At 40.3% G+C, this 25,887-nt stretch overlaps 1 protein-coding gene across 2 annotated transcripts in view; it reads right to left on the bottom strand.

Moving 5' to 3' along the window:
* Positions 1-25,481, bottom strand: part of LOC134192086 (myosin-10-like) — a 27,154-nt gene extending 1,673 nt beyond the window's left edge. Inside the window, exons 1-13 of one of the 2 annotated variants that reach the window (XM_062660772.1) lie at positions 25,076-25,481; positions 24,762-24,947; positions 24,558-24,664; positions 24,334-24,500; positions 20,042-20,277; positions 16,004-16,204; positions 13,352-13,721; positions 13,056-13,291; positions 6,760-7,041; positions 6,248-6,634; positions 6,107-6,186; positions 5,900-6,032; positions 5,364-5,468 (exon numbers count right to left, since the gene is read on the bottom strand). In XM_062660772.1, the coding sequence (XP_062516756.1) occupies positions 5,364-5,468; positions 5,900-6,032; positions 6,107-6,186; positions 6,248-6,634; positions 6,760-7,041; positions 13,056-13,291; positions 13,352-13,721; positions 16,004-16,204; positions 20,042-20,277; positions 24,334-24,500; positions 24,558-24,664; positions 24,762-24,935 (2,478 nt within the window). In that variant the 5' untranslated portion in view covers positions 24,936-24,947; positions 25,076-25,481. Of the gene's footprint in view, positions 1-5,363; positions 5,469-5,899; positions 6,033-6,106; positions 6,187-6,247; positions 6,635-6,759; positions 7,042-13,055; positions 13,292-13,351; positions 13,722-16,003; positions 16,205-20,041; positions 20,278-24,333; positions 24,501-24,557; positions 24,665-24,761; positions 24,948-25,075 lie in introns of those variants that run through there. The other variant, XM_062660773.1, reaches the window with a different exon arrangement.
* Positions 25,482-25,887: the final 406 nt, after the last annotated feature.

Here is a 25,887-nt window from a genome sequence, read left to right as displayed (position 1 = left end):
CAACGCGCCAATCCACACGTTTCGGTCAATGGCTACGCCAGCATGGCATCACACTGTTGGACTGGCCACCAAAATCGCCTAATGCTAATCCAATCGAGAACTTGTGGCATGAAATCAAAACTGCTGCCAACCATCGCCAACTGAGAAATGCAGCTGAGCTCTGGAATGCTTTACAAGAGACGTGGCAGCAGATTCCAGCCGCACGTGTCCGGAACTTGGCAGAAAGTGTTCCGCGACGTCTGGACACAATCAGAAGGACGAGAGGCGGAAACATTTGGTACCGAGGAACTGATGAAGGGCTTCAATTTTCCTTCATGTTATTAAAAACGGCTTGTTTAAAAGCCACTAAACAAAATCAGAGAGAGTCTAACTTACAACGCTTACGCAGTCATGACATCATACACTTTTAGCTCTCGTTTTCTGCAATGCAAAACATAAAAATAACTATTTAGGGTCTACAGAATTCTCAAGAAACCTAACAATCAAAGCAGTACCTATTAAGTTCTTAGGAATATTGATAGTTGGTAAATTGTGACCTAATTATTGTGTTACTACATACCCACAGCGGGGTGTCCCTATAATTTGTCCAAGTCTGTATATATACATATATATGCTCGACATTCACTGCAGCTTGCAAGAGAAGGTCATTTTGGAGATGCATTGAAAACACTGGGATCCATGGGATGCGCTTCTCGAGACGATCTAATCGCTCTTTCGGAGTTAGAGAATCGTCACCCACATCACTCCTTACCAGGCAGGTCTGATGAAATTCCACCCCACTCATTGTGGATGGTCAAGCCGTTCTATCTGCATTGGAAGCATTTCCAGCAGGATCCAGCCCAGGCTTTTCTCAGTTGCGAGCACAGCACTTTTTGGATGCCATCAAAGGGTCATGTACACCAGATGCACAGGCATGTTTAGATAATCTCACACGTTTCATTTCACTGCTACTATCAGGGAAAGCGGATGTAAGCATTTCTCCACGGTTGTCAAGTGCACCATTGATTGCCTAGAATAAGAAATCTGGAGGGATACGTACAATTGCAGTTGGAGAAGTGATTAGATGTTTAGTCAGTCAGCTCTGCTGTACAGCAGTCAAACCTCGTTTAAAATAAGTATTCTTACTGCATGGTCAAGTTGGAGTAGGTGTATGTGTGAATTGGAGGCAGCTATTCACACTTTGAAGTCTTACATCACTACCAATAGCTCGAAAGAGAATCTATGCTGTTTCAAAGTCGATATGCGGAATGCATTCAACAAATGTCATCGTGAAAAATTTCTCCCATGATTACCTAAAGAATTTCCAGAATTATTTGCATGGGTGCAGTGGTGCTATAGTTCACCAGGAAAACTTAGGTTCGGCAAACATCGCATTCTATCAAGTGCTGGTGCTCAACAAGGAGACCCACTAGGTCCAATGCTACTTTCCATGGTAATACTAGAATTTCTGGACGACACCAGCAATGTTCCTGGCATAGATCTGCAACTATGGATGATGGCACATTCATTAATGATCAAGATTGCATCTCTTCTGTATTAGAATAGTTCCTTAGCAAAAGGTCCTCGGTTCAATCTTCACATCAATCTGGATAAATGCGAGATTTATTGGCCATCAAGGGGCAATACGTTCCCTCAATTTCCTACTGAAATTCATAGGCTTACTGACAGATTGGAATTGCTCGGTTCACCAGTCCATATGGGTCAGATATTTTCTTTCAAAATACGGTCGCTAAGCGATAGACAAAGTCCTTGATATTCAATCACATCTCAACAACATAGACGACCCCAGGTTGAAAATACACCTTTCGTGCAGTTGTTTGAGTGTCTGTAAGGTCAATCACCTTTTGCGGACTGTAACAACTGGTCTGGCAGACAGTGAATTTTCTCGTTTTGACAGAGGTTTGAGAAAATCTCTTGAACTAATAACTCATCTATTCCAGATTCCTCATGACTCCAAGCGATACTACCAGTTCGCACAGGAGGTCGTGGTCTCAGAGAAGCACTAACCTCATCAGCAATTGCTTTCATAGGAAGTTGCAATACCACCCAAAAGTTGATTCAGAGTCTCTTAAGAAACACAAGCAATTTGAACACCGAATTTGCTAAAGAGGATTTTGTCCTGATTTTCAAGTTCAAGGCAAAAATGAAGTGTACAGTATTCTCGAAAAGAAATTACCAGCAACGCACACTTTGGATCTCAACATAGCTTCTCAGCAGAATATTCAGAAACAGATATATTACAATGTTTTCAACTCCTTAATGGAAAATGGGAGTTTAAGAGACAAAGCTCGTCTGAACACAATTTCGTCAAACCATGTGAGGGCTTGGTTGCGGGCATTACCCAACCCAATCTAGGCCTCACCATTCCTCTGCATGAAATCGTAACTGCGATCCGGACATGGCTTGGCATTCCGATGTTTCCTTTTCCACCATCTTCCGCTTAATGCTGTTGTGGCGCTACAATTGATCCATTCAGTGACAACCTAGTCAACTGCCCTAGAGGTCAGTTACGTGTTCAACGTCACAATGCTCTTTGTGAAGTAATATTACAAGCTTTGCTAGTTGAAAACAAGCAGATCAAAAAAGAACAGAACTGCTCAGGTTATGATTCAAGCAGACCAGGAGACGTATATCATCCAGATTTCACAACCTCAATATTTCGATGTTACAGCCTTCCTTTATATTGAAAGCATTGATCAGTCCTGGTGCAGCAGCAGCAACAGTAAAAAGATGCCAGACATGAAGCCAATGTTACCATAGCAGGTGGTCTATTCTATCCACTAGTTTTTGACTCTCTGGGCTTCAAATCATCTTTCACTCTAAAGACTTTGAAAGGAATATGTTCAAAGACATCGTCAATCAGTGGGATACTGTTTCCTCAAGCTTTCAAGAACATATTAGAACAGTTGTCTGTAAAACTATGGTGCTAAAATGCCAAGATGTTACATGTTCGTAGTTGGGATTTGCCTACTTGACTTGGGAGAGATGTTGAGAGGGATGTTGGGGTATTAGGGTATTGTAAAATATAATATAAAGAATATATATATATATATATATATATATATATATATATACCATTTCTCCTGATGTACAGTTTTGTTTGGAAAATCTGACAAGATTAGTATCCAAGTGCTTGTCTGGAAACTTGCACGTTGATATTGCTCCTTGATTGATAGGTGCACCTCTAGTAGCTCATCGAAAAAAGTCTGGCGGTGTTCACCCAATTGCCGTAGGTGAGGTCCTGCAAAGACTAGTTAGTCGTGTCTGTTGCTCTGCCATAAAGTCAAGGTTATCTGACATATTGCTTCCTTACGGTCAAGTCAGAGTGGAAGTTAAAGGTGGATTAAAGCTGTCGTTTATTCTATACGCTCCTACATTGAAGAGTATGGTCATAATGAAGAGTTATACTGCTTTAAAGTAGACTTAAAATGCTTTTAATAAGTGTCATTGAGAAGTATTTCTCTACCATCTTCATCAAGTGTTTCCAGGTTTAGTGGCTTGGGTAAGGTGGTCATATCAATCTGCTGGTGAACTACGCTTTGGCTCTCATTGAATTTCATCAACAGCTGGAGTACAACAAGGTGATCCTTTGGGTCCCATGCATTTCTCACTGGTCATTCTAGAGCTCATAGATAAGAATGGTCTACTTGAAGGCTTACATCTTTCTTTATGATATGATGGTACATTTATTGGTACTTGAAAGTCTATTTCAAAGTTGTTGCAATCCTTGATGTCAAAAGGTCCAAGTTTTGGTCTGCCTCTAAATCTAAGAAAGGCGAGATATTTTCGCCTTCTGGAAATCAAACTCTTCCTGACATTGATTCAGATGTCAGGCAAATTCAAACTTCTGTTTATGGTGCTGAACTACTGAGATCTCCCATTGTTGGTCCAGAGAATTTCTTTATCAAGTATTTTGGTAATCGTGTGGATAAGGTTCTAGAAGCTCAAAGTATATTACCAAAATTGGAGAATTTGCAGGTAGCAATCCAGTTACTATGGAGTTGTCTAAGCAAGTGCAAATTAAACCACCTACTTCAAACCATTCCTTGTCACTATATTATTGAACAGCTTTCTCGTTTTGATTCTGGTATGAAACATTCACTACGTCAAATAACCAATTCGTCTTTTGGATCCGGCTTGAATGCAAGCATCTCTGCGAAGATTTAGGTTTACAAAGTGCCTTGAAATCATTATCAGTTGCCTTTCAAGACAGTTGCAACGCTACACGTGACCTGGTTCCGCGTTTGTTAGAGGCAAGAAGTTCTAGAAATGTTTCCACTTTGGATTCGATGAATTTGTGTACCCACTCAAAGCTCATTTCTCAAACTTTAACCTTGCCAAGTGAAATTAGGAAAGAGAAAGATTTTCTGTATAAGTTGAAAAATCATGTAGGCACTGATGAGCCTGCCATTTTTACTTCACCGCAAAGACACTAGAGTTGCAGCTGGATGTCATTCATTTTCAGTCTTTCAAGAACATGAGCAAGACAGAGTAAGGCTTAATACAATCTCTTCCGCTTATGCTGAATCATGGCTGAGGGCAGTCCCAAACCAAATCTTGGCCTATCCATGCTTCAACATGACTTCATTATTTTGCATCACAATTTGGCTTGGCATTCCTCTGTTTCCGGATTCTCCCGACTCACTCAGATGTGTTAGTGGCAGTATCATCGACCCTCATGGAGACCATTTGCTGGGTTGTGGTTACGATTCAGCTCTTAAAAGACGTCATAATGCTTTATGTGACATTATTTGGCATGCCTACTGATACACAACAAAGCAGCCAGCAGAGAACAGACATGTTCTAGTAACTCTAAGGCTTGTCCTGGTGACACTTTTATCCAGACTTTGTTGATGGTAGGCCTGCTTTCTTTGACGTAACAGTTTGTAGCATTGTCCAAGCTAAGTACGTATGTGAAGCTGCAGAAATGGCTGGAGCTGCTGCTAGGGTAGGAGAATAGGAAAATTACAAACACGAGCAATTGGTATTAAAATGTGAAGGACTGTTCTACCCTCTGGCACTGGAATGTTTTGGCTTTGAGACTCAAGCAAGTTTCAGACGTTGAGAACTATTGCAGCCAAAACTATGAACTATAATAGCATCAATTCACAGCAAAGCTCTCCAACCATTTGCAACAGCTCTCTGTTTGATCGTGGCAGCACAATGCTAGAATGATAATTCGTAGATATTTGCTAGAAACTGAGTTTGACATGTGGGATTTGATTACATATGTAGAATAATTGGAGTTTGGTTTTGTTGGGGATGGTGATTGTTTCTTTGGGTCGGCCACTTAGGGATGTATACAACAACAATACTAATACGAACTTCAACCACACCAACAATCATTCTTCAAAAGCATTTACCTGAGCTTGTAAAGTATCATTTTCTTTAGTCAAGTACTGCGACACTTCATGCGCTGCTGTCAGTTCACCTGTACTTTGTGTACGCTGCTCCATTAGTTGCTGAATCTAAACAGCAAATCTGTGTGTACATAAAACCATTGTCAAATAGTGTGTGCACATGAAAGCTCTATGAAATAGTCTGTATATATCAACGCATTGTAAAATTTTAGTGCAGGATAAGCTACACACAACATTGCAATATTTTCCATGTTTCCAACTATTAAAGCTGAGAGCTCAAAACAATTTATTACTAATCCTGACAGTAAGATACCTATAGCAAAGTTTTCACAATATAAACAAACCTAGCTGATATTATTCATGTTATAGTGAGTCGACCTGTACACATATGTATTGGTACAACATTGTTCATCTATGTTGTTCGATCATCTACAACTGCATAATGTGCATCATGCACAAGCTGCAAAGTCGTCCAGTGTATACTCAGATTTCATTTGCAAGAATAGGAAAGTTTATAGTGTGCTTGTATGATGCTCTACCTCTTGATCATGCCTTTCTCGAAGTTTAGTGAACTCCTGGGTTTGCCTTATGTTTTCCTGTTGTGCTTGCTCCTTTTCTGTTTCTACCTCTTGAACATGCCTCTCTAATGATTTCACATTTTCATGCTCAGTTCTGATCAACACAAACACATGATGACACAAACTTTAGCGGCATATATGATAATCAATCATTAAATACCAATTCACCTGTTCTGTTCTCGAAGCTTCCCAACGTGCGATTGCAAACCTGCCTTCTGCATTTCCAATGTTTCCAGTTCAGTCCGTAACTAAGCAAAATGAATGCTGCTAATTTGTATGCCCCACAGTTACAAGAACATAAATAAATACAGATCTTTCTCTTGCTACAGCCTGCTTTTCTGCTTGATTAGCTTTCATTAATTGCTCCTCGTGTTTAGTCTGCTGCTTGAGTGCCTCACTTTGTAATCTCTCCAACACTCGTCTCAGCTCTCTCTCTTCGGCTTGCTTTTCTCGAAGTAACTGCTCTCTCACAGCTGCAACTTCAGCAGTCAAAGATTCAATATGTTCTTGCTTGTTGGAAAGTTGTCCAGTAAGATCCTGCTTTGCTTCTCTTTCAGTCTGTAGTTGGACTTTCAGCTCTTTAATTTCAGCTTGATTTTCTCCTTTCTCTTGCACCCAATCTTTCTTTTCTTTACTCAAAGCTCGTTGTACGTCTTCGTGTTCTATCCGCATTGACTCCACATAACTGGTCAGAGCCTTTAACATACAGTATCCAAAATATAATCATAATATTTTGTTAATAGAGCATGTAGGTGACATAGAAATTAAACTAAAAATAACATTATTTCTGCATAGCCATTGACATGGCGCGATGGGCTTACTTTAATTTCACCTTCCAAAATTCCTTTTTCTCCTTCTAATACTCCTATTTTGCCACTAGCCTGTTTACTTTCTGTTGTGCTAAGTTCTCTAGCCAACCGAAGTTCAGTTGCTATCTGAACAACCTGTTGGCCCTCTTCAACAACTTTTTCAGAGAGAGATTGTACATGAGCCTCAAATTTGCCACACTCTGTCTTCAGGTGAGCAACTGTCTTTCTTTCACCAGACAGCTCCGCATGAGCAGCCGTTAGCTCCTTTGCAGTGATTTCCACTTGCTTTGTCAGCTACAGCATATATGACAAATGTTGCTACTAATGAACTTGAAAAGCAATTAATACATAAAAATAAGCAATCACACACATGAAAAAGCTAGCTGCTGGACAGACAGACAATGATAAGATTTAGTAACTACATAATAATGGCAAGAATCATACCTGTAAACATGCCATCATGTGAGAGACCATCTCAATAGCACGTAATTTGCTTTGCTGTCTACCTGACTTGTGCCACTTGATGCGGATGCCCATGCACTTGCTATAAGTACGGGTTAGGGTACTGTTTACAGGCCAATGTACAACCTGTATGTATATCTGTTTCCATTGTGATGAAGTGTTACAACTTAAAAAAGCCATATTAGACAGCTTTCGTAAATGTGTTTTTATATGGCTTTTAGTTTCAGTAAATCAGCTTTACTTGCACTATTTAAAACTCGTTTAAAATGTCCACCTGCCATATACAGGCCATATATGCAATGGCATAGTGAATTGATGCTATTATATTGCTGCCCAAATACAAGCTAATGCCTTGTGTTCCACCACTGAATATTCCTTCTTTGTCTCTGTTAACGTCCTCAATGCAAATGCTACCGGAAGCTCCTGCCCATTCTGATATTGTCATAGAACAGCGCCTAATGCTGTTCCAGAAGCATCACAAGTCACATATGGGATTGAATTGGTAGAAAAATTTGCTAGAACCCGGGGCTGATGGAACTGAGTCTTTTACTTCCTGGAACACTAGTTGACACTCATTTGTCCAATCCCAAGAAACATCTTGTTTTAGCAACCATCTTAGGGGAATAATGATTTCTGCATATCCCTTCACAAAACGCAGATAATAATTAATTATTCAAAAGAACAAGGACAACTCTGGAGAAGAAGTTGGTGATGCGCAATGCATCTGTATAGCTTTTACAATTGACACTTGTGTCGTTATTCCTGTGCCGAGATAACATACCCCAAAAACACACACTTGTCTTCATTTAGGGTTAACTTATGTTTGGCCAGCATCTGTAGCACCTTCTTTAGTTGACGATCGTGAGACTCTTGTATTGCACCATGGACCACAATATCATCCATAAATACAGATGATCTCTTGATTCCAGCATGATGGTTGCCATTATCTGTTAAAAAGCACTTGGTGCAGATGATAAACCAAATGGCATTCTACAAAAACGATAGACTCCATCGTGAGTCACTAAAGCTGTAAGATTGTGACTGTCTTACATCAAAGGCACCTGTAGACATCCTTGCTTCAAATCTAATTTGGCAAAGATGATCAATCCATAGAACTATGCGACTATCTCTTTAATGGTAGGTAATGGATATTTCTGTGAAATAATGGCTCGATTCACTTGGTGCAGATATACACAAAAGCGTATTCCTTACGTTTAACTAAGGAAAAGCGTTTCCTAACGTATCTTGTAAGTGTATAACTGCAAAGGAATTCGCTGTAAAGGAGGTTGCTCCACTGGTTTGACATCTAGGTTGATCATGGGCTGATGAGCAAACCCCTTGACACATCCTAAGCCAGTAAAGAGGGTAGGCCATTCATTCTGCCATTTTGACCCCACTTGCATAATTGAATTTTTCCTTTGAACCCGACCTTCTTGAACTATTTGAGACCTCAAGGCGTAAAAAGATCCACTAGCTCCCATGATGTCACATAAAAAGGAAATCGATCCAATTTGTGCTTCCCATATTGGACTGGAATATGGGTATCTCCTCCCACTTCAATGGGAACTTTTAATAGCTCACAAGCTTCACTAACAATATAGACACAAAGCAGTCCGCCAAGAATTCACTACATGTATGTAGGTTTAATACAAAACCCTTAGCACTTAAGTCAACAATCAAACTGATAGCAGTCTTTCCCAATATACAAAATAAGTTTCTGGAACTTTCCTTGTGACTTCTCCAATCATGTTCAGTATGGTAACTTGTTGAAACTCAACTACTGGTGTAATTCAGCATATTTACCCTGTTTTGCCCCTCTAGGCTTTCAGACATACAACTCCTGTATCTACAACAGCGAGCAAAGTGGCTGGCTTTACTGCATTTGCAACATTATTTCCAAAGCTGGGCAACTAGAAGCTCTTGCCTGTTGATGTTGAAGTCCCCTGTTTCCACACGTTAGAATCGGATTACTTCATATGCTACTCTGCTTTCAATTGTGATTGAACTCAGAACATGACCTACAACTGTAACCTTTAGCGATGTGTCTCTAACATCCGTTTCCCTACCTAAACCATCAATGTTCTCCTGAACTCCCGTCTAACTTCCATCTTCTTGGACTCATGCAGCACCTGCTCAATCTGGGACGCCAGGTTCAAAGCTTTATCACATGACATGTCGTCCGACTCTATCAGCAGTCCCTCCCTAACTGTTGGGTGAATCGTTTCCTTAATAAGCTGATCACAGACTAGTTGATCATGGACTAGTTGATCACGGCCTAGTTCATCATGCAACTCACCAAACTGACAAGTCACCGCCAGCTCACGAAGCGCCAAAACGTACTCCCTAGCAAACTCACCTTGTCACTGGCCCCTTTGTCAGAACTTGTACCTCTCTACTATCACATTTTTGGTTTTCCAAAACAACTCCGTCGGCCTTTCCCTCACTTCTTCCTACATCTTGCCAGCACTAAGTGTAGCAAAGATGCGCTGTCATTCTAATCCAATACAGTAAAGTAACAACGCTCTCTCTTTTCAGCTCATCCTTGACCTCCGCAGTATTTAGTCCAGAGACAGTTAAATACGTGTCAAATGCCATTAGCCATGCTCTTCAATCAGTCAATGGCTCACATGGATCACTTAGGAAAGGAGACGGAGGGTGCACACACACCTGAAGTCGTTGCCATCCCATCTTCGTTGCCAAAATGTGGTGTTCATATAACATAACTTGTATTACTTAAATAAGCTCCATACGGGAATTCAACAAACACCGGAATGACTGACCGCTACCCAGTCATTTTAACACAAACCCTCGGATGTAGGAAACCATACACAACAGCAGTTTTTCAAAGATAAGAACAAGTTACAGTTACTGCAATGTGGACTGATTCTAAAATTGTTTGGTAACAGTGTGCCAAATAGTCTTTGACTGACCACCGGACATCATGTCCTGTCAATTTAAATTTGCCGGACATTAAAAACTTCTGGTCGGACATTCCAATCATGAAAAATATTGCTTATCACTTACAATTAATCAATTCATATTTGCCGGGTCCAGTGGACAACTGCATGGTTGAGAGTAAAACCCTCGCAACACTTTGAGAAGTGTATTGTAATGACACGTGCGAGTAAGCGTGTGTACACACACTACGCCCATCATGTCTTTTTCCCCGACATCTGAGCCCACAACACTAAAAGGTATACAAGCACAAGGGACGACGTGGTTTGGGTGGAGGTGTATGTTTCCCCATTCAGATCTAGTTGAGGACCACATGAAATACATGGACACTGCGTATATGAACCAACCTCGAATCACTGAGGCAACCTAGCCTCGCCCCAGACACTGTGGATTGCAGCCCCGGATGCGCTGCCATCACCATTACGTCTGGTATGGTACCACCTTTCTGAGCGGGAACAAGTATGTAATCAAATTCTTCAGCGCGTGTGATACTAATGTTATTAGCTAGACACTGAGCTTTCAGTTGGACTTTGACATTGTTCTAGCCTCTGTACTTGTCGATATTGCAATTTTAGGTCGCTGTCAAGCATTAGTAAGAGATTGCAGCTACTTTAGAGAGCGTAGCGGTGAAATGGAAGATCAGAAATAGCACTTGCAGTGCACCATACGCCTTTCAACGCGTACACAGGTTCTCAGTTGAAGCTGCAATGTGTCATGCCTCTACTGTAATGCATTGTACTGCTGCCTACGTACTGCACGCTAGTTAGCGAAGATCTCACGCGACAGTCGTTTCCTGTAATCTACTACACCGACAAAGTACACGTGTAACTGACACTAATCATGTCCCTAGGGACATGATTAACGATGACCGCAAAGGGCGGTACCATACCAGACGTAGTGGTGATGGCAGCACATCCGGGGCTGTAATCCACACTGCGTCTAGGGCAAGGCTAGAGGCAACCCAAGATTGTCATGAATCCACTACAGTAATTCTGTGTTGCCAAACCAAATCTCTTGCGACACACTTCACAAACTGGTCAACAAAAGACATTTGACATTGCAACTATGGCTCAAGAATAGGTTTCATGGCTATGTCACTTTGATGTTGTCTATAAGCTATAAGCCTTTGATAAAAGAATCATGCAACTAATAGAACTACAACGGTGATGAACTCACTTGACAAAATACTAAAAAAGTCTGACTAGTGGCCATGGTCATTGTTTGAGCTAGCAATGAAGAGATAGACTTTCAGAGTTTCCTCTGATAGACTCCGCCCTGGCTACAAAAACCCATCCGCGTATATTCTGTGCATGCATACCTGTTCAGTTCTTCAACTGTGAATTATGTTCACCATTCTTGTTCAAAATTCATCAATCAACAGTGTTCAACATTCTTCAAATGGGAGCGAGTGGTCATCAATAGAAAGGAGATACCAATGGAAGTAGATACGGGAGTGTCAGTGTAGGTAAGTCAAGCTCTGTTCAAAAAATTATAGAAGCACAGAGAGAGACCCAGACCCGGATTACATGTCGACTTTGTAGGCCTCTTTTTGGACAAGATGTTCTTGTTAGTAATTGACGCCCATTCAAAGTGGCTGGAGGTGTGTCCTATGAACACGGAAACCAGCCTTACCGCCATTGAGAAATTTCGACAACTATTTGCAACCCACGGGTGGCCTGAGATGATGGTCACTGATAATGGTGGGGTTAAAAAAATGGCTAATGAACTGGAATGATAGGCGCTAAATTAACAAGATTTCTTTTCTCGTACGGAGCAACACCACAAACAACAACAGGAATCTCTCCAGAGGAGCTACTCATGGGATGGCAATTACGTTCCAAACTTGATCTCCTGCATCCGATCCCCGCCGGGAAGGTTTGTGGAAAGCAGAAAGAACAAAGTGCACTACATGATCAAGGCAGCAAAGAACGGTTGATTAATGTGGGGACTTAGTATACAGTCGCAATTTTGGAAAAGGAGACCTGTGGCTCAGAGACATCGAACAAGAACGCACAAGTTCTGTGTCCTATTGAATCTGACTAGAAAATGGGCAGATAATTAAGAGACATCAAGACCATGTTAGGAAACACTGGAGTGATGAACAGGAGGATGATCAATGTGTGAATGAGCAAACTCCAAACTCAAAACAGGACAGGTAGGATACAGCTGAGAGACAGGAGATGGAGGGCATGGATACGACAGAGAGTCTATAGGCGGCGAGTGGGCAAGATTTTAGGTGGCTCTATATACAATACCAGGTTATTATCTTAAATAGTGTGGTGTGTGTGTGTGTGTGTGTGTGTGTGTGTGTGTGTGTGTGTGTGTGTGTGTGTGTGTGTGTGTGTGTGTGTGTGTGTGTGTGTGTGTGTGTGTGTGTGTGTGTGTTGTAGCTCAATCAATTAGAGAGTCATTCTATCAAGTGAACTACACTTGGGACCTTGCAGGTTGCAAGTTCCAAGTCGCAGTGATGGCAAGCTATGGCATAATTTCTTTACGTAGGAAACTTACACACAATTGCTTCTGTACTTGGTCTCTGACTGAGGCCGTAAGCAGCCATAAACTGTGACATCACATCAGTAACTGCAATCCAGGTGAGATTCCAGATGCTCACACCTCAGTTGGCTTCACAAGCCAGTAGCCAGTACTCCTGTGAGTACATGGCCTGGCTCCAGGAGATTGCTAGCTCAGGCCCAAAGTTTCTCCTGAGTAGTGCACGGGAGCCCAACTGATCAAGAAATTAGCAGCTCCTGATGTTTGTGGTATTGCAATTTGTGTGTCAGACAGACAGACAGACAGACAGACAGACACACACACACACACACCCTACTTGCATACCTTTTACTTACTTAGACATCAACTAAATAGCTAATAACACTGAAAATAGTTAGTACCTGATCAATATGTTCAGACTGCTGTTGACACACTCCTCTAATTGCAATCACTTCTTTCTGTGCGCCATCTATCTTGTCTCTTGTGGAATGCAACTCCACAAGTAGCTCAGTCATCTCTATTCTCAATGATTCCACTAGCTCTTTTGCTGAGCAAACTTCTTTTTCCTTTCCAGCTAACTGAGTCTGAAGAAAGTTTTCTTTAACATGCCCTTCTTCAGCCTTCCTTTGAAACAATTCTTGCAACCCAGAAAGAAGGTTATCCAACATGCTTTAATGAAGTATCAGCAAATTCTTACCCAAGTCAGCCTTGGTTTCATCATGCATTCGCTGAATTTCATCGTTACGTCTTCCTCCTTCTTCAACCTTTTGCTCCAGATGGTCTATTTTTCTATCTCTTGCATTCAACTGTTGCTGTTGTGCAACAACTTGTCTTCTAGTGTCTTCAAGATCCGTCTTAGCGGAAGTAAGATACACTGCTAGATTATCCTTATCTGTGCTGGTAAGTTGTATAGCTTCAGCACTGCTTTTCAGCTGTGATGCTAGTTTTGAGTTGTCTTCCTCCATTAAGGAAACTCGATCGCGAGCCACTTGAAGCTCTTTTAAAAGATGATTCACTTCATCTTGCAGTTCACATTGATTCAGGTTGTAACGTTCAAGCTCTGTCATCTGAAAACAAGATTCATGCAGCCATATTTCTTACATTTGCAACACACAATTAAGATAACTTGTGCTAAAATAGATCTATGTAAGAATAAGCCAAAAAAATCAATTTTACTCCCAGAACTGGCAGTGCTTTAATAACTGTTACTGATACACAGTTAGTGGAAAACACTGTAATTATGTGTTGAAGCACACTATTCATACTGCTTCTTGTTGGACAAATCCAGTAAATGAGTATTCTAAGACCAATTATAGTAGATAATTGAGAAACAAGGCTATATTATGGAAAGTATGTCATCTGTGTATAAGCAATGCAAGTATACATATTCAGTTGATTGACAAAAAAAGTTACTTGAGCTAGCAAAATTTCAGTTGAACAAGAATATGCCTCTCTACCATATATATATATATATATATATATATATATATATATATATATATATATATATATATATATATATATATATCCTATACTATAGTACGCAAACACTCGGGAACGTCCACTTCCATCTGTCCACATGTCCACATGTCTGTAACATGCCGATCGACACAACGCCGGTCTTGGATTGTCGCGAAACATGGTGGGCCGGTCGAGATTGCGAGTCCAAGACAAAAGGTCATGTTGGATTTTGCCTCGACTGCCTCCGACGGCCCGAAACAAAACTTGAAACTTTGTCGGTCTCAAATGAGATGCACGGGAGTTTGTTCATTCAATTGACCGAGTATGCGGATGTGACGTATGCTCACCAGCCACTGTCTAAGGGCATCTGGTCTAGAGTAGAGTGCAAGATGCGGCCGCTGCAATCAGAGGTTTTAAGCTGGCTCACCAGGCCACGTGTTCGTGCGTGCATGCGTTCGTACATCTAAATGTATGTCACGAAAGACACGTCTTCATCGCGGAAGTGGCGTAATTCTTCACAAATAGATGATGACATTCTATGTGAAGAGTCTGAGATAAGGAATGTGTAGAGTCTAAACTGCACTGTCTGGAGTGTGCAAGATGCATAATGCTCGGGAATGCCCACTTCCGTCTGTCCACATGTTTGTAATGCGCCGATCGACACGACACCAATCTCCAATTGTCGTGAAACGCGACGGCCTGATCAAGTTCAAACGTCGAAGACAAATGGTCAAGTCGGATTTCGGCCAAAACGAGACTTTGGCGTTCTGAAATGAGATGAGCCGGAGTTTGTTTGCTCAATCAATTAACCGAGTATGCGGATGTGACGTGCGCTCGCCAGCCACTATACGTTATCCTCTAATTCCCAGAGTGCAAGATGCGCTGGCTCACCGGGCCGCTTTGCGTGCGTGCATGCATCCGTGTGTCACGGAAGGTGTGTCTTCTTTGCAGAAGTGGCGTACAATGATAGATTGCCACTGCCCAGATTGCAACCGCCCATAGGACGGGTAGTACTAGTGTATATATGTATATATATATATATATATATATATATATATATATATATATATATATATATATATATATATATATGTCTGCACAGGAGTATATTGTTTGTCTGCATCTTTGGCTGGGCATTTGCATATTTCCTCTTCCACCTTCTTCCAGCAGGTGCTACTGTGGTTCCATTTTGGACAGTCACGGAGATCATGTTCTAGGGTGCCACAGTGGCTCCCTGAGAAACAAACGTCACAATGCTTTGTGTGACATTATATTTCATTGTCTCCGGATGAACAACTCAGGAACTCAACGTGAACAGCGCTATACTAATGAGAATCAATCAAGACCAGGAGATGTCTTTCACCCAGATTTTTTGCAAGGTCGTCCTGCATATTTTGATCTCTCTGTCAGAAATTCTCTTCAACCATCTTATATTATCATTTCCGCCAACACAGCTGGTACTGCTGCAGCAGCAGGGGAGATGGAAAAAGATCATCGCCATCTTTTGAACGTTGAGTGTACTGGTTCTCTCTTCTATCCTCTAGTGGTAGAGACATTTGGTCTATGGTCTTCATCCAGTCTCGAAGTACTCAAAGACATCGTAGGAAGACTACCATCACCAGTGGACTTACTATTAGCAAGGCTTCAACCTACTTACATGAACGTTTATATGTCTGTTTGTGGAAATATAATTCAAAAATGATTTTAGCGTTATTAGCTGTTAGCTCTGTTTCTGATAAATGGGACTCATACATGTATGTTTAGAGTTGTATTATGCGCTCACCTTTAGGTGGTGGGACTATAATTATATTATAACATTGAGATTTATATATAGTAGGCATGCAGAAGCAATAATGACGTGACAATTAACTCTACATGAAAAACTCACCCTTCCTGTCAGTTCCTTTTCCAAATCTCTAATGTCATTTTGAAGTTGCTCCTTCTGCTCCTGGTCTCTCGTAAGTTGAGCCTCATTTGTTGTGATCATAGCATGAGCCTCATCCAGCTGCTGACCAAGATCGTCACACTTCGTTGCTATTGACTCATTGTATCGGTTTGTAACTTCACTATCTGATTGCAAACTAGAAACCTGAAACGTAAATTAAGTTACAGTGTAACAGCAGTCTGTTATACCATACCGACAGCTATCACTGTAAAATCACTAGGCTTTGATCTGATTCTCATTTATTGTTATGTATGTGCAGCTTCCTCTCTCATTGCCCAATTACAATCCTTTATATAATATAATTATGCAGTACACTGATTATATAATATAATTATGAAGTACACTGATTACCTATTTAATTTAGATGTGTCAGAGTAACAATATAATTAAATCCTTTAGGTACTGTACCATCTCGGTAATAAACAAAATACATATGTGTGTCATCATGCCCCTCCATAATGGGCAAGTGGGATCTTTACCCCTATCTGGGCACCCACCAACCCGGCATGTGAGCCCAGCAGGATACATGTTTCTGTGTAGTCCACACAGTGATCAGTGACTAGCCGATTAGATATAGATTGCAGGCATTCCGGTGACCACAACCTCGTGACAGCATGCCTAGTAGGTATCAATGACCACCAGAAAGTGCTTAACATCATTGTCAACGGACCGTTCACCAGACCACAGAAACTCCCCAATGACTGAAACGAGTCATAGTCTCAATGACAAAGCTAGAGAAACATGAGAAAGAAAGCATAATTTACTTTCGTAAATGAGGTTTGAACTCTAACCATCGAGTGGTAACCATTGCCACTAACCACTATGCCACAGAGATTGCTGTATATAACAAATTCATTTTGAAAATCAGGTTTGACCTACAAGGTCCGTGACCCTCCGGCCATTTCAATTTTCAATTTTCAAATTTTTATTTTTATTTTTTTCAAATTTTAAATTTCATTTTTCATTTTTCATTTTTGATTTTCATTTTTTATTTTTTATTTTCGTTGTTCTATTTTCAAGTTTCTATCTTTGATTATATATGGTTGAGTTGAAATGTCAAAAGAATTGAACGCGGAAAGAACAAAAAATGAACGCAGCAAGAATGAAAATTGAACGCAGCAAGAATGCGATCAGCCATCGCTGATGATCACAGAACATATGCATGGTACATACATTTATCTATTACAACATATAATTCTAACAATTGCAACAGTCTAGCTAAATCTAAAACTCAACAAATTTAGTAACTATACTGAAACTCGTTCAAACTCTTTTAGGCTACTCTAGAGTAACTACCATTTAGACACGCAGTACACAGTAACTAAAAACAAAGATGCCTGGTTTGCTGTTCTACACCTGCGCGCGTACATACGTGCCTCCATCACCTCTGGACTTGAATCTTGAGCTTCTGTCCATGCGAATGGCTCTCTTGTCACTGCAGACCTGCGTAAGTCGAACAATGTCGTATGCTGGCCAAGTACCTCGGGCATGCAATACATGACTTACTTGCTTGCCCAGCTTTGTCAATTTGTCCCAAGCTACGTATATGGAGAGTCACGCAGAGTGGTCCTCACTGGACCTTCATGTTGTAGCTAATGCAGAGACAGAGGACAACATCGGCCACTTGTAACTTGCCACCGCTCTACGCACTGCTGACACCCAAGCCACTGCTGACACCCAAGCCACTGCCGACAGCAGGTTGTGATGTTTGCCGGAGGTCTTGTACAGCGGTGGCATATTTGGCACTGGGAGAAGCTTCGCTGTCGTTTCTGCCAGTCTTCTCATGCGTATAAGGTAGTAGCCTCGTTCACAGCGACGATGCGATTATGACGGCACAGAGTCAACCGAGTCTGCATGAGCTATATAGCTATACCCGAGGTATTTGGCCAGCAGCACACAACGTCGTCCGGCTTACGCAGGTCTGCAGTGACAAGAGAGCCACCCGCAAGGATGGAAGCTCAAGATTCAATTCCCGAGGTGATGGAGGCACGTACGCGCACATGTGTAGAACAGCAAACCAGGCATCTTTGTTTTTAGTTGCTGTGTACTGCGTGTATAAATGGTAGTTAATCTAGAGTAGCCTAAAAGAGTTTGAACGAGTTTCAGTATAGTTACTAAATTTGTTGGGTTTTAGATTTAGTTAGACTGTTGCAATTGTTAGAATTCTATGTGGTAATAGATAAATTCATATACCATGCATAAGTACTGTGCTCATCAGCAACGGCTGATTGCACCTGAGATTGATTATTTTTTGGGGAGAGGGAGATTTCCTTCTCATTAGAGCAAAAATTGCAAGAGATCGTCCTAGGGCGGAAGTCGAAGAAGATTCACTCCGTCCCTTCCAATTAGCAGCACGTGTTGGAATGAAAAACAACTCCCTACTGCGTTGAGTTATGACTAGGGCACGCGTTCCACCAGACTCCCTGCTGCGTAATTTGCACAAGGCTGTTTCATTTTTCGTTCTTGCTGCGTTCAATTTTCATTCTTGCTGCGTTCATTTTTCGTTCTTTCCGCATTCATTTCTTTTGACATTCAACTCAACCAAATATAATCAAAAATAGAAACTTGAAATAGAACAACGAAAAGTGAAAAATAAAACATAAAAATAGAAAATGAAATAAAATTTTGCTTGCCGAATTAAGTTTTTCAGCAAAATAATTGAAAACCTTTAACAAAAAATTGAAAAATGAAAAATGAAAAATGAAAATTTGAAAATTAAGAAATTGAAATGGCAGGAAGGGTCACGGACCCTACAAGCTTATCTCTAATATGAAACTCTATGTAGAAAACTTGACAAAAGATTCCTCTTCCCTTCCAGGTGGCAGTGTCCATACATATACAGTACACATATTCTTTCAGAGTACTATTTTATATAATGGTATGTCCACTGTAGCAATGATAACACGTTACTGTCTCTTGTGGCATAGACGAGCTTTTAAGCCAGCTATAGACCAACAAACTTGACTGCACGTAGAACAGGCTAAAGTTATATAATAAATTTGTAACAAATGAGAAGTAATAATGTATCTGCAACCTAAATACTTTAAATGGTTCATTAAACAGTAAGACAAATACAGTATAAAAATATCAAGGAGCCTGTAGATGTTTTGAACTATAGCTTTAATACACTGTGACATAATATTATATACATAAGTTTAGTGATTGCACTTACATGGCGAGCAGAATGTAACAGTTGGACATCGGACATTGTCTGACTAACCAAGAACATGCGGACATTGTCCCATTCTAATCAAATAAAGTTATGAAAATAATAGTACAAACATTAATGAAAGCGGTCAATATGACAAACCCTACTGAGTTACACAAACTATACTAGCCTTTAATGCCAAGGCGTTTGAGAATCTAGCTGTCTGTTGTAGCAAAGAATAAGTGTGGTGCTACACGTGTGAGAGTGTTTTCATTTATGTTGGAAGTTAAATGCTTAAACATCTTGTAAAAGCTTGTGCAACTAAGTGAGCCTACCTGACTAGCAGACTTTAGCACAGTTTCTAATTACTCTAAACTACAACAGTAAGCACTTGGAAAACCCAGAATGAAGTCAGTAGTCGGTGGTTCCAGACCAACTACAGTATTCCTCTACTGCTTGGAACCTGCACATTCTCAGTTTGTAACAGCAAGTGTTAGTTATAATTTTGCTAACTTTAAAGAGAAATATTTGTTGACTTAGTTGAACAATACAATGGGTGCAACATTTCACATCAATCTTTCTTATCTTATATTCGATAATTTTGTAGTTCTGTTGCACTTGTTCAGTAGAAAAGCTCCAACAAGCAAAGAAACAATTTTGCTAAAATGTATTTGTAATAGCATGTGCGACATTTATCTAATTAAGTTAATGGAGGCTGGACAACTGTGTGAGTAGATTTTTCGAATGGAAAGTTCATGTTCAACTGACTTAAACTTTATGATCTGATCTGCTCTTTAATGCAAACTACCCAGGCAATATATAGGTGCGTGTACCTGTGCTTCCAGTTCCTGAATCTGTTTCTGAAGTTGTTCTTTTGTAGATATAGCAGAAGCTAACTGCACATTGGTATCACTTTGTTCAGTAAAAAGTAGCTGCATTTGCTCTCTCTGTCCTTCTAATTGAAGACGTAACGAAACAGCTTCAGAGCGAAGTACAGCATTGTGCCGCTTCTCTTGATGGGCAGATGCATTCACCTGTTCTAATTCTATACGAGACTTCTCTTGCATACCTGTATACACAAATGTGCTTTAATATGCAATTAGGACAATTAAGGAATTACATATGGTTACAGCTCTAAGAATTTTGAAAATGGCTGCAGTTGTCAGGAGGAAGACCAGTTGGCAAGTGATTGCAATAGACGCTTAAGAGGTGCAATGATTTATACTTTGGCTTGCAGTTGCCCATACTGTAGAACACTTATTTTTTGGTATAATTCAATTTTCAGTAAATCCGGTGGGCATGCTGGAAACTTAACTTTAAGTTACACCTAAATTACAAATTTCAATGATTCCCAAATTACAATGAACCTAAAATAAAGGGACAAAATTAATCAATCCTTCAAAAGTACACAACAACACCAACTACTTGTGGAATGACTACTGCACAATGCCCAATGTATTACAAAGATAAAAAGTACAGAAAAAGGTTAAAGAGGAAAGTCATTTAACAACTGCTGTCAGGTTTCCACCTTAGAGAGCCAACTGCAACAAAAGTATGTACATGTTTTGCTACTATTAGTAAGAACTCAAGAGAGTTTATAAAAAACAACACTGAGGTACTCATGAAAGTTCTCAAGGCACCACAAATCTAATAAAACCAACATTTTTACAGACAAATCAAAGCAGCTCCTTCTCGTTTTGTCTAAGTACCTAGCGAAGTGCCATGTGAGCTATGGGCTTGGATATCAATTAACACTGACTTGAAACCATCAAACAAAATAGCCACAGACCTCTCTCGACCTAAAAATTGATCCAACAGAGTGCGGTGTGAAGCTAGCCAGAAATTCAGCAACTTTCTGTTCTGTATTCTCTGGGTCCACAAAGCTGATTTTGCCATAATGTAAGATTAATTTCCAGCTGTAGAAAGTGGGGACTTTATGACATCACATGCACTGAGAAAGTAGCTCTGTCCTGTACAAATCATCATGGAAGTTATTTCCCATTTGCATGACTTAGCAAGAAGATATAGGTCAATGTTGGAGCTTACGCTGGAAGATAGATAATGTCCTCTCATTGCACACATCCTTCAGAACCATACTGGAAATTACTGTACAAGAATGACTAAAGACACAATCACCCATTCAAAACTGGCAATGGTCATTGGCCGAGTAATTGTCCTGAACAATTACTGGGCCAGGGGCAATAATGGCAAATACGCTGCCCTTACTGAGGAGATAAGGAATCAGCAGTACTTGTGGATGGCATGCAGGTGTATAATCTCAAAGTCAGCAAAGTCATTGGCAATACTTCCTGATGATGTAGGAATCTAAGAAATGGATAGTGTTGTAGAGAACCTTACCATTCACAGCAAACTTAACAGGAATCAGCGGCAACACGAAAAATGCATCTATCATTCATTAATTTACATGGAGAGGCTTGAGAACGAAAAGGCAAAGGTCAGGTCAGTGGTTCCATCGCTCTCATCATTGCCTTGTCTCCTGTTTCATCAGTCTAGCTCCTCTACTAAAGCTTTGGCTTGGAAGACTTGGCCTGCATACTAACTTGTCAATGATGGCTTGCACTGGTTTTCAGAGGTACATTGGCATTGAAGTCAAAAGACACAACTCATTGTACAGTCTGCTGAAACATACACCAACTCAAAACCACTGTTGGTGATCTCATTCATAACATACAATGTGCTGCATAGACATTAAGCTTACCTTACCTTTGTCTGTGTATCGTTTCAAGACAGTTCCAACATATACCTCTTGATGGTATCATGATTTGACCAGCAAGATTGACAATTGTTTGGAAAAGGAACACCAGTTGGATGGCACATAACAGACTTCCCTTGGTAAAGAACCTGTGGTGGTAACAGATTTCCAGTTGGCATAGATTCAACAACAACTATTACTTGCCTCTTGTTATTGATGCCCATGATTGGTACATCCTTAGACTCTTTTCTCTGCTAGCGAAGTCGAAACTGGGATCGCACTAAGACCTGTTGGGCCCATGTTGATGATGAGGTCTGGTGGCAAGGCATCTATGGGTTGCACCTGCTAACACTACCTGCTTAATTAACAAAGCCAACACATAATTCCTCAAAGTTTTGTGAGACTGTATTTGGCTGCTTTGTGAAGTTGATTCCACAATGGATAGAATTGCACCAAGAAAGACTGGGGAATTCTGTTTCTCCATGATCTGGAAGCAAAGATGGTTTCCAGGAACAAATGACACTAATACCAGGAGACTGGGTCACTGTTCTAGAAATCACACCACCAGCAAAGCAAAAATGTTGGCTTACAGTGCTATCCAAAACTTTCCACAACAGTAGACTGTGACCACGTATGAGCATCATGACCCATCTCTGTCACTAAGGCTGGATCACGAACAGCTCTCACCTTTGCCTTGTACTGTGCCTTTGCCTTGTACTGTGGCAGTATGCTCGGATTGTGATGTACCTCACGTTAGTCCCACATGCCCCTTGCAGAAATGCCGACTAGCAGCTGTGACGCCATGCAGAGCCTCACACCTAACCATGCATGTTCACTTGTTTTTGTTGTTTGTACTGCACATAGTGTACGATCCTCGCTTTCAAACTTGTTTTCAACTTCTTTCAGACGGCAGCACAGATTTACAAGTTTGCACTCACAAAAATTCCATCAGCTGATAAAGCACTTTCAGAAAGATCAAGAAGACCATGCAGGCAGTTTTGGGTTCTCAAGTATTTCTGCTCCTTTTCTTACGAAAACCTGACCTTTCATGTGAGTCAGTCAATGAAGGTTTCTTCATTGCCATTCATTAATACAATTCCACAGTATCCAACTTTTTCTCAGAGCTCTGGCACTACATACTACACCATAGTCCTGTGACTGTCTTTGGTTGAGCATGGAATTGGAGCAAGTCTTCTGTTCCTGACACTCATTCTAACAAGAAATCCATTCTGTTATAAAGTAGAAAATTTTAAGACTTTCTTGACTGCTGCTGGTTGTCAATACTACTGATTTCTCTAACCTACAAAATGTTGTCTAAACAGTACTTCGAGCTAGTGCCATTTTACTCTTGATGCTATTTGAGAAAGAGAACGCCCTATTTTGCAAAGATTATTATTATTACATGTACATGCCAACACGTACACACTTGCAAAGAACCAGAAAAAAAAACAAAGAAAAAGTAGTAAATATATGACATGAACCACGTGACCATGCCAGCTGGTACAAGTGATAGTGTACATCAACACTAAATAGTATCCTAAGCATGCAGTTGTGCCCACACTGCTAAAGGTGGCCATTCTATACATCCCCTTGTGTAAGGCAACATACAGTTCACTTTGAAATCATCTAACGCTACCAATGTGCTATCAGTAGCTAGTAAAGCATACTTCAACAGTTGGTGTGATACACTAGATAATTCGCTCCAGCACACCCGTCACATCTGCTATTGTCCTTTACACGTATAATTTTTATGATATCCTACAAATTTTAATATTATTCCACAAATTTAGGCCACACCAACCTCATCAGATGGGGGGAAAGGATAAACAAAAAAGTAAACAAATATGTAGACTTTGTTTTTCTTTTTGATTCTATTAACAAACATACATGCTAGAAGACAAGAGTACACAGTTACTAAAACACTTGATCACTTCTGGTTTCAGGTACACTTAGTCTTAGCATCAAAGTTCCAGACTGTCTCCCAAAAGAAATTTTGGGAGATGGTCTGGAACTTCAGTGCTAACTCAGCCTTTGATCCACACTAACAGCAGAAATACAGTGCAAAATACTGCATGACATCCAAATAGCATAAAGCTGCCTTTCATTTATCCAGCCCAGCATCTAATTTTAAAAGCAGTGGTGCACTTGCATGCTGTTTGCATGGTTATAACATTATCTAACATAGCCAACATTCTGCAAGCCAGGGCAAAGAGTATTGTCTCATTGACGTGTAAAACCTTCCATTCTTGAAGGTTGCATACTATTGCTCATAAACATAAACAAAAATAACAGGGAACACGAGGACTTATGACGCATCCACACAAGCAAAATCATACTTAAATTAACAGCCCTTCAAACACGAGCAGACCGGTGACCCAAATTCAACAAAGGTTGGTTTGGCTTTATTACTACCTTTTAGTTCACCAATTTCAGTAGTTTGCTGAGTTATTCTGTTCCTAATCTCTGCTAGCTCTTTCTTTGCTATTTGAGTTTTCTCCTGAGCAAGAGCCGCTTGGCCTTGAGCAACATGTAGATCTTCACGAACATGTTGGTTGTCTAGACCAAGCTCTTCCACTTCTCTATATTCACACAAACTTATTCTCAACATCAATTCGCTAATTTAAAACTGAACATACTTTCTCAGTGTTTCCTCGGTAATTCTTGACTTCCTGGCCACAGAGTGAAGTTCTTCTTTCAATGATGTTATCTGAGAAACCAGACTTTCATTTTCCTCTTTCCAAATCTGTAATCAGTCAACACAGAATGCCAACCTTACATAACACGTACTATTACTCTCAATGACTAAGATAATTAGCAAATGTACATAATTGATAGGTAACCTTGAATGCCTGCTGTGGTTCTTCCCCACCAAGAGCAGCCAATGTCTCCTTTGTTTCAGTCAGCTCTATGTCATTTCTCTCCTTCTTCCACCAAAGGTAACGAATCACTTCATCTACAGTTGCCTGATTTGGTCCGTACCCTTCTTTTTCCAAGGCAGTTGTGATTATCTTCATCTCTTCAGCGTGCTTTTTGATATAAATAATACATATATTAATTAAAGCAACAAAACATAATTCCCAACAACATGTACTCCACAAATCAATTGTTCATATCACAAGCACAAATATCCCAACTACATATACATATATTAAACCTGGTCAATTCCGTGAAAACCACAAAGTTCCAAAAGCAAAATCAGAACTTGTATTTGAGTATGTTGCAATAATAATATTCGTAGTAGTTGTGATCCACAGAAATTCTGCTATAGTCACAAAATTGCGTAAACCAATAGTTGTTTTTACCTTGTAAACATATTTACTTGTACATATATTCAATTTCACTAACTAATCAATACACAATTGTATTTACTTAATGCTTACATAGAAAGAAAGAAGATGTAGTATATACATGCATTGCTATACCGACATTGCTTATATGGGACTTTTAGATATACCGGTTCAGTCATTTTTAGAAGCCTCGCTAGAGTGATAACAGTACATGCAAGATCTACATGAACAAAGACCTAGTTCAAGGTTGTGTCGTCACTCCAAGATGTTGCTGCCATTGTGGGAAACAGGCCTATCGAACGGGGCAGGTCTTCCAAGCATAATCAAGAGTTCTAAAGTAATCATATTCTGACAGGATATTGAGTGGTTTTACAGGGAATTGAGTAAGCGAACCATCCAGATCACTTCCCTACCATCCGAGTCTGAGATTGAGCAGTATTGTGAAGATCGTTTGGATCAGTTATCAAAGTGTATATACATGTAGGCGTCTTGCTTCAGTTTAACGCTCTTTCTGACACTTTCAGTGATGAACTGACTCTTTGTTGTGCATTCCTGTGTCTTCTCTTTAGGGATACTGATGACATAAAGTAGATTACATCCAGAACTCTCTGCCATCATGTGCATCTTCTAGATGGCTTTTGTTGAGATAGAAATGAACCGTTCGATCTCAAAATCAGAT

The sequence above is a fragment of the Corticium candelabrum genome, chromosome 16, assembly GCF_963422355.1.
Source record: "Corticium candelabrum chromosome 16, ooCorCand1.1, whole genome shotgun sequence".
Taxonomy (NCBI): Eukaryota; Metazoa; Porifera; class Homoscleromorpha; order Homosclerophorida; family Plakinidae; genus Corticium; species Corticium candelabrum.
The sequence above is the reverse complement of the archived record's forward strand: the minus strand, read 5'-3'. Positions and strand labels throughout refer to the sequence as shown.